The sequence below is a fragment of the Neurospora crassa genome, linkage group I, assembly GCF_000182925.2.
Source record: "Neurospora crassa OR74A linkage group I, whole genome shotgun sequence".
Lineage (NCBI taxonomy): Eukaryota > Fungi > Ascomycota > Sordariomycetes > Sordariales > Sordariaceae > Neurospora > Neurospora crassa.
Window position 1 is genome coordinate 1,047,053 of NC_026501.1, and position 16,383 is coordinate 1,063,435.

A 16,383-nucleotide genomic window follows, 5' to 3' on the forward strand; every position below is an offset into this window, starting at 1 on the left:
GGCTTTCTTCCTCTTGGCGGTTGCTCTGACTGGAGATATGTTACAGATTGTGCTTCAAGAGCCAAATCTCAGACGTAGCCATCCGTCGTCTGATTCTAGTGTCGCTGGACGTCTGTCAGTGGCCATTAGACTTTGGCGTGACAGCAAGCAGCACCATTTACTCCACTTGGGTCGATGTTGAAACCGTTGTGCCGGCAATGATATCACCAACAGACCGAGCTTCTCCTGTCTCTTGATCCTTAGTTTCGAAACGGGTGGTGAGTTCGGTCACCGGATGCTGATTTCCCCTATCCTCCGAATGCCAAGACTTTGCAACAAACAAAGCCCCTGATATGGATATCTGGTTAGCGCCTTGCTTCAAGTGTCCCAAAGCATTTAGCACTCTGTTGCTTGCTGCTTCGAGCAAAGAGATCTGGTCTTGTCTTGTCTTTGACTACCACGATGATTGAAGCATTTGACGCCGAGGTGTGAGGAGACTTTGCCCAACTCCCCAATCGAATGCCATGCCGCCGACAGGAAAAAGTAACGGGCACGTTTGGAAGGAATGATGGGATCTGAAAGGCTAAATAGCGCTCCACTTGATTTGAATCGCCAGACGGGAGAAACGGGCTGCCCTGTGGTTCAGTGCGACTTCCCCCGCCACGCCGCCACTTGTTGCAGTGAGGTGGGAAAGGGACAGTGCGCATTCCCCTCCCCTTGGTCTGTCTGGGCAAGCACCGAGTGCAGTCCGTCTGGCTCTTGAGATCGATATTATCTTGAGCCGTGCTTTTGAGCGCACATTGTTGTTAGTGATCGGTGGTCTGTCTGTCTGGCTTCTGTCACTGTCAGATGAAACCTAATTGACCCAACCATCTACTACTACTACTTGACCGTCATCACTTCTTCGTTACCGCAGTACACTGCCAACTACTCGGGCTGCCAGACTGCCCTGATAAGTAACGAACCAAAGAGTAGGACCAATGGTGAGATGGCACAGCAGCGACTCCAGCGTCACAAAGAAGCTACTTCCCAGACCGTGATACAATACCTACCTCTAGGTGGTAGGTAAGTAACAGCCGTAAACCCTGCCCAACTCCCGTCCCCAAGCACTGACCAGTGACGGGGCTACATCGGCATGAATGGATGGCAGCCAGCGACCAGCCAGCGGCCACCAACCAGGGCTCTGGGCTCTAACGGGCGCCCAGTCCAGGCGCGCCCCAGGGCAAATTCCCAGCCTACTCCCTGTCTCCGCCGCCCGCTTCCCGCCTCTCGCTTGAACGAGGAGGACCACTTTGACCAGACCAGTGCACCATACAGGGAAGTCCACAAGTGCACCACACCTGCGCTGCCAGCCTCAACCGATTGCACCGACCGACCCAACCCTTTTTTTTCTGTATCCCAACGACTTTCTGCCACTCCGATCCGTCACTGCTGCTTTCACATCGACTACAACAAACATACCAAACCTCTAATCACGAGTCCCTAATACCAATCCCACCCCCAATCCATCTTTCTCAGCCATTCCCACAATGGCTGCTATCGGAGGCGTGCAGTCGATCAAGGTTCGTAGACCTCGCCAGTCCTCTCTCCGCTGACCTCCACCACCGCTCCGTATCGACACCGACACGGCCACCGCAATCGCTACCTTTCTCGTCGCGAATCCATCAAGCACCGCACAATGCTCACAGGAGAGATGCTAACACTCGATTTTTTGCTTCTAGTGCGTCGTCACTGGTGACGGTGCTGTAGGAAAGGTAAACTCACTCCCACCGCTTCCCCTCTCAGAGTCACCGTGTCCCGCACCGCGCAAGGACTAACCCTTGATTGCCAGACATGTCTTCTCATCTCATACACAACAAATGCCTTCCCCGGCGAATACATTCCCACAGTGTGCGTTCAACCCATTCGACACTCTTATCTGCGATAACTAGGCCACCACTACCCCGGAAACTGACACGCGCGCTGCGATAGCTTCGATAATTACTCGGCGAGTGTTATGGTCGATGGCAAGCCCGTGAGCTTGGGTCTCTGGGATACTGCTGGACAGGAGGATTACGACAGACTGCGCCCGCTTTCGTACCCCCAGACCGACGTCTTCCTCATCTGCTTTTCGCTCGTCAGCCCTCCGTCGTTCGACAACGTCAAGTCCAAGGTGAGTAACTCTGCAATGAGGGGGGGAAGAGGGGACGCCACGCATATGGACCTACATGCTGACTTTTCCGGCAGTGGCACCCCGAGATCCAGCATCACGCCCCCGGCATCCCCATCATCTTGGTGGGCACCAAGCTCGATTTGCGCGAGGACCCCGATACCATTCAGAGCCTGAGCCAGAAACGCATGGCTCCGATAACGTTCGAGATGGGTGTCAACTGCGCCAAGGAGATCGGCGCGAGGAAGTACCTCGAGTGCTCTGCCCTTACCCAAAGGAATCTCAAGTCTGTTTTCGACGAGGCCATCAGGTAAGTCCATAGCACACCCGGACCCTCGCAATCAGATAAGAAAACGAAACGCAATATGCTGACCCACACGAAACAACAGAGCTGTGCTCTACCGCGTCGATACGACCCAAGAAAAGAAGAAGTCCAAGTGCACTATCCTCTAATTAATTCACCACAACCAACCAAACCACACCAGACATACTACCACCATCACAACACCATCACACCAACGCTCATGAGGCCATTTACCGAGGGCGCAGCGCACGCCTTGACATCAGCACACAACAACAGGGTGTTCCATGGGGATAATTGTGAGGGGACACCATCTATACCCGGCGGACATAATTAGATGTTGATGAGATTTTCTTTTCCTGGTTGTTCCGATCGTCTCGAAATAAACTCGCAAGCTGGTTTTCGTCTCTTTTTTTTTTCTCTGTCTTTTCATTCTCATCTTTTTGGATCTATCCCTCTACTACTACTACTACTACCCCGAAGAGAAAGCAGAAGTGGACCGATACGATCTCATCTATCTAGTGCCGACCGATGATGCTGGTGTGAAGTGCATCCATTCATCCTTCAAAGTGACGGATAGGGCGGCGGGCGTATAACATGCGACGACACTCTTTTTGCAGGCAGGTGATTATGGGGGAAACTGATGCAAGGAAAGGTCACAATCGGCGGGTATGGGCGAGAAAAGGGAAGAAACGAGGGATGCGCCGTCGATTCCACGGTACAATTTCACTCGCTTGAGTAGAAGAGAATATACAAGGAGAGTCTAGGAGAATGGGGGTGGACAGGAGGATCGTATAGTGGAGGAAGGGAGGGTTAGACAGGACGAGAAGAGGAAAGAGTAGGACGGGGCCTAGGTGAATGTAGTCGTAGGTTGGTAGGCTAGATCGAGGGAGTGCCATGCAAACTAGTTCAGATCAAGCCGTGGTCCACTGCTTTTATGCGCTTTCTCTACGGACACAAATGAGTTCCGGTTCGCCATGGTTGTTTTACATACCGGGTCATTCTTGTACCACGTTTTGTGTTATCCAAGCTCTTCCATTACCGTTCCGTTAGTCGTCGATCTGAACACAACCTGAGAACGAAGGGCCGACAATTCATCCCGTGATCCAGAACCTCCATATTCCTTCTCGTACATAAGTTGAGTGATCGTGGAATCAATCCCGGGTGACGGACTAGTCGAAGGTAAAATAAAGTTTATAATGATGGCTTTCTTCCTACATGTCTCGAGTCTCCTTGGTACATCTGTTCATCGAGTTATCTTATACAAAAAGACGAACATCACATACAGTGAGTGAAGACACTGCCGATTGCGGATGAACCGCGCAGCAACAGAGGGAGACTCAATTTGGTAGTTCGTAAAACACCAGCTGATCCGTCTTTATCCATTCATCTATCGTGAGAAAAGGCTAGATGAAAGATACATATTTTGGGGTATCATGAAAGTTCCTTGCTCTCGGACTCCTTTTGACTGAACTTCAAGTCGATATGTATCCATTTCTTCTTTCCCTTCGACACATTTCCTTGGATGAAACTGTAACGTGACCCGATCGTCAATGCAAAGTAATAGTAGTATAAACAAAACGTGGACAACAACACGCTGATAACGACATGAACAAAGAAAAAAAAGAAACAACAGACACCCCGCAAGGGAAACCAAAAATCAGAAACCAACTGAGATCTACGCAAGATTCCCATCCAGAGGCGCTTTCAATGCTCAGACAAAGCATAGCAATAGCTTGTCCAAAGCGTATTTCAGGAAGCCATAACCAATGCAACTCTCAGCCCCGAATCAAACCAGTCGAGCCGGGGTTTTCCCATCCCCAGGCCTCCAACCGCTCCATAGGCCATCAAACCGTCGCAGCAGCGAGTCCTACTACCACTTCTTGTAGCTACCACGACCACCACCGCGACCACGTCCACCACCACCACGGCCACCGCCACGGCCACGTCCACCACCACGTCCACGACCGCGACCACCAAAACCACCACCACCACCACCACCACCACCGCCACCACCGTACGAATCCTCCTCATCAAAATCACCACCACCGGGGTTACCGTCATATGCGACACGCGCTCTCCTCGAAGGGTGGATAGCATCCTCGTCGTTTCTCTCCGGCGCAGGAGCAGCAGCAGCAGCGTCACCGTCGCCGCCATTGGCCTTGGCAGCGGCCTTCTCCTGCTTAGCCTTCTCCTGGTTCTGCTGGCGGTTCAGACGCTCCTCGTTGAGCTTGCGGTTCTTTTCCTTGATCTTGTCTTGGCGGTGGGCGGTCTTGCCTCCTCCGCCGGCGCTGTTGGTTTGAAAGAAAAAAGATGTTAGTTTGAGAAGAACGAGAAATGAAATGGGAGGGAAGGGAGGGAGGGAAGGAGAGGGGAGATGTAATAGGCAAAACAAGACGAACCTCAACTCAACGTTAATCTTCCTCGGTACGCCCTTGTCGTCCAACATCTCGCTGTGGTGGAACTTCTCGAGCGCCGTCTTCATGTGGTCGAAGCGGCCGAACTCGACAAAGGCGGTGCCCTTGGACTTGGTCGGGTTGTCGCGGTGGGTGAGCAGGCGGACAGAGATGGGGTGCACCGACGCGAAGTGCTCCTTGATGTCGTCGGCGGTGATCGAGTAGGGCATGTTGCCGACGAAGATGATGAAGCGGGCTCCCTTGGCGCCGTTGGCTTGCGACTGTTCCTCCTCGTTGGTGGCCTCCTCTCCACCATCCTCGGTCTTCTTCTCCTCGGTCTTGTCCTTGTTCTTCTTCTTGTCCTTCTTCTTGCTCTTCTTGTCGGCGGACTCCTCGGTCTTCTCCTCCGTCTTGGATTCCTCGGTGGCAGCGGCCTTGTCCTTCTTCTCCTTCTTGTCCTTCTTCTTGTCCTTCTTTTCCTTCTTTTCCTCCTTGGGCTCCTCGGTAGTCTCGGTCTTAGACTTCTTCTCCTTCTTGTCCTTCTTGTCCTTCTTCACCTTGGGAGCCTCAGTCTCGACCTTGGTGACCTCGGCGTTGCCAGACTCGTCGAGCTTGCTCTTCTTAACAACAGCGATGGAGTTGACATCCTCCTCGGCGGTGCGCGAGCGCTTCTTGGAGTCCTTGGTAGACTTGCCCATGTTGATTGGTTTTCGTTCGTTTAGCGAGGGCAATAATCTCAATTGATTTGAAGAGACGAAATCGAAGAATCGTTCTTGACAGCTGTTCTGGATCGTTTCACAAATGGGAAAGGGAAGGAAGGAATGCCTGCTTCGTTTTCCTCGATTATTTTTTTCTGCCGTTTCAATTGCAAAGGCGGAGAAGGATAAGAATTGGGGACTCGCACTTCCACTCGCAGCGCGTGGAGCTCGTCCCGCATTGAATGGTGGGGCCATTAGGTCGCTGCAGCAGTGGAGAAGTACCCACCGAAATGCCATCCAAGGTCACCCCCAGAATCACTTATGTCCACCATCTTGTTGTTTTTCAACATCATTATGGCACTAGCTACCTACAGCATAAGAGTTTACAAGATCTCATAGCCAGTCCAAGCTATAGAAATAATCAATTATGAACCTGGAAGATGCTTACATCCACTTCGTCCTTCCCAATACTCCGTTCAAGATCCACGAGCCACCGAGTCTCATCCTTCGAGTCTTCCCGCAGGACCACCCTCGACCTCGAACTGGCGCTCAACTCACGAGCTGCGTCTTTGTCATTACTTCGAAGTTTGCTTCGCCGTACTTTTCCAGCACTGCGGCGTTTCACTATAGGCCATGAGCCGCCGTCAGATGCAGTGATGTGCGTTCATAGAGACAGTCTTTGGCTTTGACTTCGGCCTGGGCTTTAATAACGAGGAGCTTGACAAGATGTTCACTATCCGCCCTAGAGACCTCGTGCAACGGCGTACACCCGAAACGTCGCGGGCTATAATATCTACTCTATTCCCAAGCACCGAGTCGGCAACTCTCATAGACTGGGACTTCACAGTCTAGTAAAGCGCAGACTTCTTCTCATCTGCGATATTCGTACCAGCGCCAGACTCTAAAAAAGCCCGTGGATGCCAGCAAAATCTATCCCGGAAAAAAAAAAAAGAAAAAAACAAAAGGAAAAAAAAGATGTCTTCCGAGTCCGCACCTGAGTCGAACAGGTACCTAACCCCAACCCACCCACTCTCCTATCAGGGTCCTGGAAGCAGGCCATAGCATGATGCGTCCATCAAGGTATGCGCTTCTCGCCTGAACGGGAGGCCTAACATCGCGGCAGTCTATAGACAGTTGCAGGCCCTAGCTCTCTCTCCTCCGTCACAAGGTGCGTCCACCCGGATCGAGAGGAGTTCAAACTAAGTCAGTTCCCACAACTAGCCATACCGGCACAATGCTAGGGCACGTATGAACAGATCAGGTATTTCTCCGTCCCTGCAACTTCTCACAAACTGCTAATATGACTCTACGTGTCTCACCGAACGAGTTGCTTCTGGGCTGTTCCTCTGGCGACAACGGTTGCCGGTGTCAACTCTTTGGGGAATATGACCATACTCTGGATCAGGGAGTTGGAAAATTCCCATGTGACTGTTCCCGGTCCGGGTCGAACTGGGAACCTCGTGGTGGTAGCAGTCATACCGGTCTATGGAAGTATGGGTTGAACAAGGTTGTGTGCTGCCCATTACACCAACGGACCACCGCTCGGGTGTGTGGAAGACTGGATGTGGTGGAAGGAAGGCCTGGAACTGGGACTTATAAGGGCAGGAACCACCACCGGTTGGGGCCGCCTGGGCGGATGAGACGGGACGGAAGGGGCGGCCGGCCGGCCGGTCAAAGCAAGGTGTGCCTGCCGGATTGGGCGAACGACGGGTGCCGGGTAGTTGTCAGCTGGAAGAAGAGAACGGCAGCAAACATGTCCAGAGGAGGGAGCGAAAACTTTGGGGCTCGAAGAGGCCTCGGAGAGAATGATTCCACGACCCTTCGGCATGAACACAGATCGGAGTTCAACAGCCAGCACGAGGACACTTCAGGAAAACATCCGGTTCCGCGACGACCACCGTGCAATGACAGATACGCAGTCGCTAAACAAACCGCACAGTCAGCATCCACGCCGGCAATCGAATCAACATACATGTTTCGTCGTGCGATGGTCAAGTTGAGCTGTCCATCTATATTCCCAGCCTGCGACACAACCCTCGGTTTTTCTGCTGTCCCACTCTCCTCTCCTCCCTCCCCAAAAACCCGGGCAGTCTTCACCTCTCAGCCCTCAAGCTCCTTCAAAGCCCTATCAACCATCCTCTTCACCTGCATCCACCTCATCGACAACAGCCCTCTATGACACTCCCTCCCCACTACACCTTCATGTCCCTCCCTCCACTCCAACTTATCCAACCCGTCCCGAATCTTCTTCTCAATAGCATCTGAGCTCCAACGCTTAAGCGCTTGTGCCAGCAATGCATTCAGCTTCGCTTGTTCCTCCAGCGATTCCTCCCACGGGTCTTGGCCGTAGTCGATGAAGGCCCGGAACTTCTTTTCACCTTGCGGCCCTGCGCTGTCTGCGAGAGCGGCAAGGGCGCGAAGTGCGACCTGTGTGCGGTAGCAGCCTGTGGGGTTGCGCGGATCGAGATTGTAGTTGCCTAGGAAGCCGGTTTCCTCGAGGACTTCTTTGGGGGATTTTGGTGGTTGCTGTTGGGACGCTTGTGGCTTGAGGTCTTTTTTGCCTCGTTCGTTGAGTCTTCGAGTTACTTTCCTTGGTGGTTGCTGCTGCTGCTGTTGTTGGGATTGGGAGTGGGTTTGGGCTTGGTCGAGTAAAGGAAGGATGGCATCATCTATGCAGACTTCGTCCCAGACATTTTCGTCAAAGAGAAAGCCATATTCGATCAGGAGGAAATCGTTGGAGTGGTTGCCGTAACAGATGTAAACTTCTTCGCCGGCGGCGTAAGGGCGGGTGGTGGTGATGGTAAAGGCGGTCGGTGAGAAGGCGACTGAGCAGGTTTTCTTGTTGCCTTCCTTCTTCTCGGCTGATGGGTCGTAGGAGGTGTGGTTAAACAAGTCTGCGACTGGTTGCAGGACCATTCTGTCATCTTTATTGAACTTCTTCGTCTTTGGAGTTTCATGGTAGAAGGTGCGGGTGTTGACGAGGAGCCAGGCATAGAGGTAGTCATCTCTTGTTATGCTCTTATTCAGTGTTCCGCAATCTTCCTCTTCCAAGCTCTTGTTCTCTTTCTTGCCAGGCCCTGAAGAGAGGAGCTTAGACTGTTGGACCATGGACCAGTCCTTCTCAAATTTGGCCTCCTGTTTTAGAAGTAACTCCAGCGCCTTTCTGGGCAGAAACTGTCGTAGTCGGTGATCCCATGTTAGAGGCAAATAGTCCCACATATCTTTACGCGAAGGACAGACGGCGTTCCATTGCCGATACTTGGCGGACGGAGAAGGGTCGAAGGCAAGATCGGCGGCTAGGAGGCCGTGGATGGATATGTCCTTAGGCAGGGCACGGGATATGGAAGGGTGGACGGTTTCATACGTCCGGAGGGTGGTAGAGGGAACTGTTAGAATAGTTTCATCTTCCTGATGATATTGTTAGTTGATTTGAACCAATAGTCCAACATGATGAGAATGACTTACCTCGAGTGGCTTTGTAGCCACTATTCCCATACCTCGGCCTGGTATCCGTCTAGGCTCGACGCCGTTGAGGATGATACCTCTATCTTTTGCCCATATGAGCAGTTCTTCGTATGCTTCCATATCGGATGCTTCTATCTGATCTTCTTCTCGGGTGTTCCTCTTCCCAACCTTCTCCTTTGCTGCTGCTTCGCGTTTTCTTTTTGCCATTTTGATCAGATACTGTGTAAACGTGATACAGTTGGGGAGTAACCAAAAGAGTCACGTATTTGCAACAAAACTTAGGTGTAGGAAAATCAATAGGTGAAGGCCAAAGAGTGATAGAAGATGATGTGTATTAAACCAGTGAAGTGTAAGTGAGAGTGAAAACAAAGGCATAAATCCCAGGGTGTCACTGCATCCTGTCAAGCAACCGGCTGAAACCTTCCACCTGTTCCAATTTCTCGCCTACATACCTGTTTCTAGAGACTATGGATCTCGATCAGAGGTCTTGGATGGAAGCTTGATTTCCTCTTTGGGAGTTGTTTGAGCGGGACTGGTTACACTAGCCCTTGCATAGGTCTAAGATGGGGTTCAAGTGGTCGTCAAGAAAGAGTGAACTGAAGTGAAAGTTACGCAATTGTCCTGTGCAACGTATTTTACGGTATTTATCATCCCCCACGGTGAGTTGGCATACCTCGACTTTCACCGAGCAGGAGCTCCCCTCACCTTGAGCTAGAGGTACCGCGGCCCCTACGTAAGTCCTTATCGCTGTCGTTATCGCAGTTGTTACATGCTCGGTTTCCGCATCCGAACGGATCGAACCACCACTTGCAACTTGACAACCACTCGAGCTCTGGAGGAATTGCGCGTTCCTCGTCCATCTCCATCTCTACTCCAACCCTAGGGCTTCCTCCTGGTTGTTCGAATTGCGCTTGACAATGGAAGTGACGGCCCTCAGACGATCCGCGGCTCTAGTAGCTCGCGCCAGCAGCCAGAATGCAATCCGGCCTGCCGTATGCGCCGCCATCAGCAGCACATCACCAACACCACCGACCCAGATCCAGACACAGCAAACAAGACAATTCTCGGCCCTTAACCGCCCACCACCAAACTACCCTGGCCATGTCCCTCTCACCCGCCTCGAGCGCTTCGGCCTCTTCGTCGGCTCAGGCCTCATCTCCCTCGCCGACCCCCTGCGCGGCGGTCCGTTTCGTCCCCGTCCATCTCCCACCACCTAGTCTCCTGTCCAACTAAACTAATCACCCTCTTGATATTCCCACAGACCTAATAGCCTCCTTCGCCGAAGCCACCGCAACGCCCTACTTCATCTACCGCCTGCGCGACGCCATGCTGTCCCACCCCACGGGACGTCGCATCCTGCGCCAACGACCGCGCATCACCTCCCAATCTCTCAACATCCCTTACCTGCGTTCCCTGCCGCCCAACACCGTCGGACGAACCTACATTGACTGGCTCGACCGCGAAGGGGTATCTCCCGATACGCGCTCGGCGGTGCGGTACATCGACGACGAGGAGTGCGCATACGTGATGCAGCGGTACCGCGAGTGCCACGATTTCTACCACGCTTTGACGGGCTTGCCGATCGTCCGGGAGGGCGAGGTGGCGCTGAAGGCGTTTGAGTTTGCGAATACCCTGTTGCCGATGACGGGGTTCAGCGTTTTCGCGGCGTTCACGATGAAGAAGAGCGAGCAGAAGCGGTTTAGGAAGATTTACTTCCCCTGGGCAGTTAAGAATGGACTGCGGGCCAAGGAGGTGATTAACGTCTTTTGGGAGGAGGAGTTGGAGCGGGATGTAAATGATTTGAGGAGGGAGTTGGGCGTGGAACCGCCGCCGGATCTGAGGGAGATCAGGAAGCGGGAGAGGGAAGAGAAGAGGAGGAGAAAGGAGATGGAACGGATGCTGAGCGGGCGCGGGACAGAGGACGTCATCCAGAAGGCGGAGAAGGAAGCTGAAGTGGTGGCGGAACGGGTGAAGGAGATGAGGAATGAGGTGGTTGAGAAGGTTGGCGAGGTTGTCGGGTCTTCGGCTATGAGAGGATAGACGGATCGTGGGGCATCGATGGGGGTATGATGGACCCGATCACCTCTGTGAAACTAATGTAGAACATATTGTATTCCCAGCTTCAGCGAATTTATGACAACGCCTCTTTGACTCCATCTCGTTCGTGCTCCCAAACTTGGATATGGACTATCGTGTCCTCATGTCATTCATAAGAAAGCGATAATCCCATTAAAAACCGTTAGGGCCATAGAACTCCTTCGTTCCCCCTTTCTCCCAGGTATATCACTCTGTCCCAACCCATTGTCCCACCTACAAATCAAACAAATCATCATCATCATCATCCAACCCCCACCCCTTCCTCCTCGTCACTACAATCTTCTCCGCCTCCTTGTTATCCGCCACGGCGTTCAGCAGCTCCTTGAGCTGCTCTTCCGTCACTTTCGAGCGGAGCTGCCCCGTCTGCGCCAGCATCATCAGCCGGTTCTCAATGTCGGTCGCGCGCTCCTCCTTGACGAGTCGGATGCGGCCCAGCCGATCGGCGGCTTCGGGCATGAGGATCTGGTTGAGCATGGCTTTGCGGGCTTCGGCTTCTTGTCTGTTTGTAGGAAAGAAAAGAGGAGGTGCTGTCAGCATTTGCAAAGGGAGAGGTGGGGGCGCGGGACGGGAACATGACGGAGAGGCCGTAACTTACTGTCTAGAAGCTTCCTGACCACCTTGCCCACCGGCGCCAGAGGGACCACCGGCCTTGGGACCACCACCGCCGCCGCCGCCTTGCGCCTTGAGCTGTTCAAGACGGGCCTTCCTGATCTGTCCAAAAGTAAAAGTGTTAGTACCTATAAATCGTGTTGTTACTGTATACAGCCATCAAGGTGTAATTCGTGCGCCGCATCTGTGAATGTCTGTCGATGCTACCATGGGCTGGCGGGAAAATGGAGATGGGATGCGCACCTTCTCGAGCTCAGAGTCATCCATCTTTGACGAGTTGGTTGGATTCGCGGTAGGTTGGCGACTAGCTTAAGGGTTGGAGAAATGGTTCTTGAGTGTTTGAAGTGTGGTAAAGCGCTTGGTTTGCTGTAGGAGGTTTAGGTTGTTGCGATGATGGACGGAAGGGAAGCACGGCGATCGCGGGGTTGCTTGGGGTCTTGAGGGAAGTTTTTAGTGGGGCAGGCATAGCGATAAGTTACGTAGGTAGCGGATCTGATCAGGGTCACAATAGGGGTATTGCAACGGTATTGTTTACACAGCAGCATCTAGAATACCAGTTGCTGGAGGCACCTCGAACACCACAGGGGCAGGATTGGTGACAGACGAAAAGTCAAGACAACGCGGCCAATGCCGGGCAGAAAAGGGGTACACTTGAGCACAGTATTAGACCGGATCTTCATAATGCCATGCTATTCATATGCAAAACTAAAAATATAGGTATGTACAGGATGATCCGTCTCCAAAAACCACGACCACTTCCGCCATAACACCTTTTATCGCCATAATTCTGTTTATCCGTCTATATATGCAGTAAATATTGGTCATACGACCCCGTGATCTATACATCATCTAATCTTGTTGAGAATATTTTTGAGAGGCATGGGCCAGAGCCTGTCGGGATAATGGGTATACGGCTCCGGAACATGAGGAACAAGTTTCGGCTGATAAGGAACCTCGAACGGAATCTCCCTCTTCCTCCTCTCTGCCAAAACCTTCTGCTTAGCCTTGACGGCTGACCAGATACTGTCAAGAGCGTTCACGGAAAGACCGAGTGTCTTGCCGCGCATGACGAAATAGCCAGTCACATATCCAATATCAGTGTCCAAACCCCTGGCAGTCAACCTGCGCATGGGACTGTCAGAAGTTCCCTTCCTCTTTAACCTGTGGAACACTTCCGACCGCATGTACGGTAGGGTGTTGGCGACGCGGAATTGCTCCAAGCCCTTCAGCTCAGGCAAGTGGGAAACCACATCGGCAACCTCGGATAGCAGCTTGTCCATGAGCTGACGAGCATGTGGGTTCTCAGGGATCTTGTCGTAGGTGGAATCCAGAATTGTCGCCAGAGGATCAGCTACCGCTCGGAACGCCACCGCTGGTAGCTTCAGCTGCAAGAAGTCGTCCGTTCGGTGACCAGTCGCATTGAGGTCCGGAATTGATGTGAGAAGCTTGATCAAGTGCGACCCCCTCCGCTGATACAAGGTGGGCGGGTGCTTCTTGATCATAACGGGCGCGGCCGGGCCGATATTGTCAGACTGAGGGGTATAAACAGTCAAGTAAAGTCTTCCAGGCCGCACCTCACCAATCTCAAATGTCTCATCGCCCAATCCCAAACCAGTTGTCATGTGGCCGAGGATGAACACCGGCCGCTGGCTTTCGATGGGAAAGTAGGCTTTGCAGATAGCCTCGGCGACGCCCAGTCCCTCCTGGATTAGAACAATGGTCGAGTTGTGGTCAAGTCGGTGCTTGATCTGGCCGAGTGCTTCGACGGTATGCCCAGCTGGCACAGTCACGATGAGGTTGCTGATATGTTCGTCCTTCTGCTTCCGCGGATCATAGCCGTGGGTTGGCGGCGTGAACTGGGCCTTGATCCTGTCACGGACAATGACTTCCTTTTGCCTGTGAAGCTTCAAGCACTTTCCGGCCTTGACCCACCTCTTGAGTAGATTCAATCGGTTGATCATGTAAATCGGCGGTGGTATCGTCTCGGCACCGGCTAGCGTGTGTGCAACATATCGTCCTTGAATATTAAGACCCATTACGTGAATAAGGTCGGACGGTTTGAACAGATCAGTCCATGGCTTCTTCTCGCCCTCTCGTCGGACCGTCTGTGCCAATTTTTGCTCATCCAACTCCCCCTCGTTCAGCCGATCGAAGAACTCCTTGGTCGGGTTCCGGTATCGTTCCTTGGCGGCTTCTGGTTCGCTCCCACCATTGACAACTTGTTTCGACTCGGTTTCGGTTGGGACATGCGCATCGAAGTTCTTGGGGAGCGGCGCATCCGGCGTAGCCGACAGTGTAGCCGAGCGGGCGTCTGCCTCTGACGAGGCCTGTCGTGTTTGCTGCCGGGTGTACGGCGGAACTTGCACGTGGATGCCTCGGAAGAGGACGTCGCGGAGGGGAGAGTACGAAGCGACAAAGAGCCGACTCTGAACCTCAGGCTGGATGGAACGGAAACCGCTTGCGCTGGCCCCCCGGCCCACCGAGGTGTTACTGGGACACCATCGTGTGTGCCTGCAGGGTATTCGCCCAAACACCCGCAAGTGCGGTCGACTGCCGGTAAAGGAATACAGGTTGGCGGCTTTCACGGACGACACCGGGAGCTCATGATATGGTATTATCGTGGTGGTGCAAAAACCCCGCCGGAGGACCTGTCGCAAGAGGTCCTGTCAGGATTTATGTCCCGCGCGGGAGCATTGAGGACCGGGGAGGGACCAGGGGCGAGAAGGGTGAAGTGGGAGGCCGGGGAGGAAATCCGGAGGGGTGGTAGTGTTGTTCGAGGTGGTGGTGGTGGTAGTCGTGATGGTAGGTAGTTTGCGGTATAAAGACTAGCTGAATTCGGTTGTCGGATGACGATGATTTCGTCAAGACACTTTCTCCGACCAAATGTTTGATGGCGGCCAAACTTTTTTTTTTTCTCGGGAGCGCGCCCGCGGTTGATGCACTGTCACGCTAATCGGCCATGGAAGAGAAACTGCTCTCCCCTGATTGGCTTACTCGGCCATGGCATGGTCTTGGCATTACACTGTGCAAGGCTTGTCGCAGCATGTGGAGCGCTGGATCTGGGACCAAAAAAGTGCAACTTGAACGGTACGCAACTGTGTGGAGTCGCTTTCCTCATCAAGCAGTCGCATCCAGATTCGCATCTTTGTTCATCAAAACACTATCAATGTCAACAAACCGCCGCCTCGTCAGCATATTTGGTTTTTTATATTGAACTGCTGAACTGGTCCTCTCAGCCAACTTCGAAATCCACAGCATTCACTCAACATTTACCCCACATATATCTCAACCATGGATGTGCCCGACATTACCCCCTCGCTGGAGAAGCTCAACGTCGACCTCGACCAGCTAGAAGCCGCTCTGAAGCCTGTTCTCGGTGATGTCGGTGATGTATCTTCGAAATTGCCTTTGTTGGACAAGGCCAAGCTCTACGTTATGGTGACTTATGCCATCGAATCGATCCTATTTTGTGAGTCAAGCCTAGCACGTCGATGACCAAAGATACATCTTGCTAACATGATTAAACAGCCTCACTACGTCTGAACGGTGTTGATGCCAAGGAGCATGCCATTTTCACAGAGTTGACTCGCGTCAGGCAGTATTTTGAAAAGATCCAGAATATCGAGAACCCGCCCCAGGAGCGTGAGCAGACGGTCAACAAGGAGGCCGCTGCCCGCTTCATCAGATCTGACTTGGTATAAGTTTTCGCCACGCATCTCGCTGTCAGGGCAATGCTAACAGATCAACAGGCCGATGATGAGGCTATCAAGCAAAAGCTGACGGAGCTGATTGCCAAAGAGAAGGCGAAGGCAGAGGCCAAGGAGGAGAAGAAGCGAGCAGCAGATTCGAGCTCTGAGCCCACTGCCAAGCGCCCCAAGACCAAGGGCAACAAGAAAAAGTGAGAGATGCGCACACTGCGATCTTTCTGTTGAGTTACTGTGCGATGACCTTGACCGCGGCGCAACGTTTTGGCATGGCGCTTTAGGCTCGTGCTAGGAAGCCCGATATATGAGGCATGCCGTGCGTTGTTCCTTTGCGCTTCGCGAGGCCGCGGAAAGGCCAACACGACCCGGAGATCGTTTGCCCGGAAGCAGACCCACGGCCACCGGAGTTTTGTTGGCCACTTGAGATACCCACCAGCTGGAGTTTCGAACATGAAACCATGACTGGATATTGTCCCAGCATCGATGTGGCGGGACACTGCGTTGTTAGTTTTGAAAAGAGGGACAAATGTGTCCCGGAAATATCAGGATACGCCTCTCGATGGAGGCAACCGGTCGGAGTTAAACACAGAGGGAAGGGCTAGACACCGGAGTAGATGAGTCACGGATAGACAATTTCGAGTTCACGAACCTAAATAATCTCCATAGAACTGAGAAGTTAATCGTCGAAGCCCCTAAAGATGAAATATGCGGCTACAACCCTAACCCTCTGACGGGTGGTCACGCGCCCTATAAGCCTCAACAACATGATGCTCTCTCGCCTTCGATTGGCTTCCAGTTTAGCTTCAAGACCGCCCCAAAGGAACGGCAGAGGCCCCCCAAACTCACCCAAAAGAGATCGTTGACAGGGGAAAACAGGGGTCCAAGCTCCGAGCTCTCGTCTCGGCTTTCAGGGCCTCGGCCGGCGCGGGAGGCGTGAGAAGGGCGAGCGGGCGTCAGACTGGAGTTCGCAATTGGAGTCGCAACA

General features: G+C 52.9%; 7 protein-coding genes across 8 annotated transcripts; 3 read left to right on the plus strand and 4 right to left on the minus strand.

Moving 5' to 3' along the window:
- The first annotated feature begins 1,270 nt into the window (after positions 1-1,270).
- Positions 1,271-3,406, plus strand: rac-1 (Rac1 homolog-1). The gene is made up of 6 exons (XM_959426.3): positions 1,271-1,541; positions 1,701-1,733; positions 1,811-1,869; positions 1,951-2,131; positions 2,206-2,438; positions 2,518-3,406. The coding sequence occupies exons 1-6, from the start codon at positions 1,509-1,511 to the stop codon at positions 2,579-2,581; spliced, it is 603 nt and encodes a 200-aa protein (XP_964519.3). The 5' UTR covers positions 1,271-1,508; the 3' UTR covers positions 2,582-3,406.
- Positions 3,407-3,762: 356 nt separating this feature from the next.
- On the minus strand, positions 3,763-5,728 carry NCU02159 (hypothetical protein). The gene is made up of 2 exons (XM_959425.2): positions 4,832-5,728; positions 3,763-4,720 (listed from the first exon to the last, which is right to left on the minus strand). The coding sequence occupies exons 1-2, from the start codon at positions 5,521-5,523 to the stop codon at positions 4,303-4,305; spliced, it is 1,110 nt and encodes a 369-aa protein (XP_964518.1). The 5' UTR covers positions 5,524-5,728; the 3' UTR covers positions 3,763-4,302.
- A 912-nt stretch (positions 5,729-6,640) lies between these two features.
- On the minus strand, positions 6,641-9,577 carry NCU02158. 2 transcript variants are annotated; one of them, XM_011394646.1, is made up of 3 exons: positions 9,441-9,577; positions 8,989-9,184; positions 7,378-8,931 (listed from the first exon to the last, which is right to left on the minus strand). In XM_011394646.1, exons 2-3 carry the CDS (start codon positions 9,106-9,108, stop codon positions 7,624-7,626), a joined length of 1,428 nt encoding a protein of 475 aa, XP_011392948.1. In that variant the 5' UTR covers positions 9,109-9,184; positions 9,441-9,577; the 3' UTR covers positions 7,378-7,623. The 2 variants fall into 2 exon arrangements, with proteins under 2 accessions (XP_011392949.1, XP_011392948.1); XM_011394647.1 differs by having other exon boundaries at positions 6,641-8,931; positions 8,989-9,555.
- A 198-nt stretch (positions 9,578-9,775) lies between these two features.
- On the plus strand, positions 9,776-11,144 carry NCU02157 (COQ4). Its single transcript, XM_959423.2, has 2 exons — positions 9,776-10,170; positions 10,250-11,144. The coding sequence occupies exons 1-2, from the start codon at positions 9,906-9,908 to the stop codon at positions 11,026-11,028; spliced, it is 1,044 nt and encodes a 347-aa protein (XP_964516.1). The 5' UTR covers positions 9,776-9,905; the 3' UTR covers positions 11,029-11,144.
- NCU02156 (dsDNA-binding protein PDCD5) lies at positions 10,973-12,111 on the minus strand. The gene is made up of 3 exons (XM_959422.3): positions 11,938-12,111; positions 11,681-11,796; positions 10,973-11,584 (listed from the first exon to the last, which is right to left on the minus strand). The coding sequence occupies exons 1-3, from the start codon at positions 11,959-11,961 to the stop codon at positions 11,299-11,301; spliced, it is 426 nt and encodes a 141-aa protein (XP_964515.3). The 5' UTR covers positions 11,962-12,111; the 3' UTR covers positions 10,973-11,298.
- A 428-nt stretch (positions 12,112-12,539) lies between these two features.
- On the minus strand, positions 12,540-14,696 carry NCU02155 (hypothetical protein; the record flags this gene model as incomplete). Its single annotated transcript, XM_959421.2, has 2 exons — positions 12,540-14,184; positions 14,689-14,696. The coding sequence occupies 2 exons, from the start codon at positions 14,694-14,696 to the stop codon at positions 12,540-12,542; spliced, it is 1,653 nt and encodes a 550-aa protein (XP_964514.2).
- Positions 14,697-14,985: 289 nt separating this feature from the next.
- NCU16328 (hypothetical protein) lies at positions 14,986-16,335 on the plus strand (the record flags this gene model as incomplete). The annotated part of the gene is made up of 4 exons (XM_011395036.1): positions 14,986-15,163; positions 15,223-15,389; positions 15,444-15,592; positions 16,065-16,335. The coding sequence occupies 4 exons, from the start codon at positions 14,986-14,988 to the stop codon at positions 16,333-16,335; spliced, it is 765 nt and encodes a 254-aa protein (XP_011393338.1).
- Between the last annotated feature and the right edge of the window lie 48 nt (positions 16,336-16,383).

Excerpts from the sequence above, each read along its gene's own strand:
- NCU02156 (XM_959422.3), bottom strand. The coding sequence starts at position 11,961 with ATGGATGACTCTGAGCTCGAGAAG. Across the intron at positions 11,797-11,937 it reads ATGACTCTGAGCTCGAGAAG|ATCAGGAAGGCCCGTCTTGA; the intron begins GTGCGCATCCCA and ends ACTTTTGGACAG. Across the intron at positions 11,585-11,680 it reads GGTCAGGAAGCTTCTAGACA|ACAAGAAGCCGAAGCCCGCA; the intron begins GTAAGTTACGGC and ends TCCTACAAACAG.
- rac-1 (XM_959426.3), top strand. The coding sequence starts at position 1,509 with ATGGCTGCTATCGGAGGCGTGCAGTCGATCAAG. Across the intron at positions 1,734-1,810 it reads GTGACGGTGCTGTAGGAAAG|ACATGTCTTCTCATCTCATA; the intron begins GTAAACTCACTC and ends CTTGATTGCCAG. Across the intron at positions 1,870-1,950 it reads GGCGAATACATTCCCACAGT|CTTCGATAATTACTCGGCGA; the intron begins GTGCGTTCAACC and ends GCGCTGCGATAG.
- NCU02158 (XM_011394647.1), bottom strand. The coding sequence starts at position 9,195 with ATGGCAAAAAGAAAACGCGAAGCAGCAGCAAAGGAGAAGGTTGGGAAG. Across the intron at positions 8,932-8,988 it reads TGGCTACAAAGCCACTCGAG|GAAGATGAAACTATTCTAAC; the intron begins GTAAGTCATTCT and ends CAATATCATCAG.
- NCU02157 (XM_959423.2), top strand. The coding sequence starts at position 9,906 with ATGGAAGTGACGGCCCTCAGACGATCCGCGGCTCTAGTAGCTCGCGCC. Across the intron at positions 10,171-10,249 it reads CGCCGACCCCCTGCGCGGCG|ACCTAATAGCCTCCTTCGCC; the intron begins GTCCGTTTCGTC and ends ATATTCCCACAG.
- NCU02159 (XM_959425.2), bottom strand. The coding sequence starts at position 5,523 with ATGGGCAAGTCTACCAAGGACTCCAAGAAGCGCTCGCGCACCGCCGAG. Across the intron at positions 4,721-4,831 it reads AAGATTAACGTTGAGTTGAG|CGCCGGCGGAGGAGGCAAGA; the intron begins GTTCGTCTTGTT and ends TCAAACCAACAG.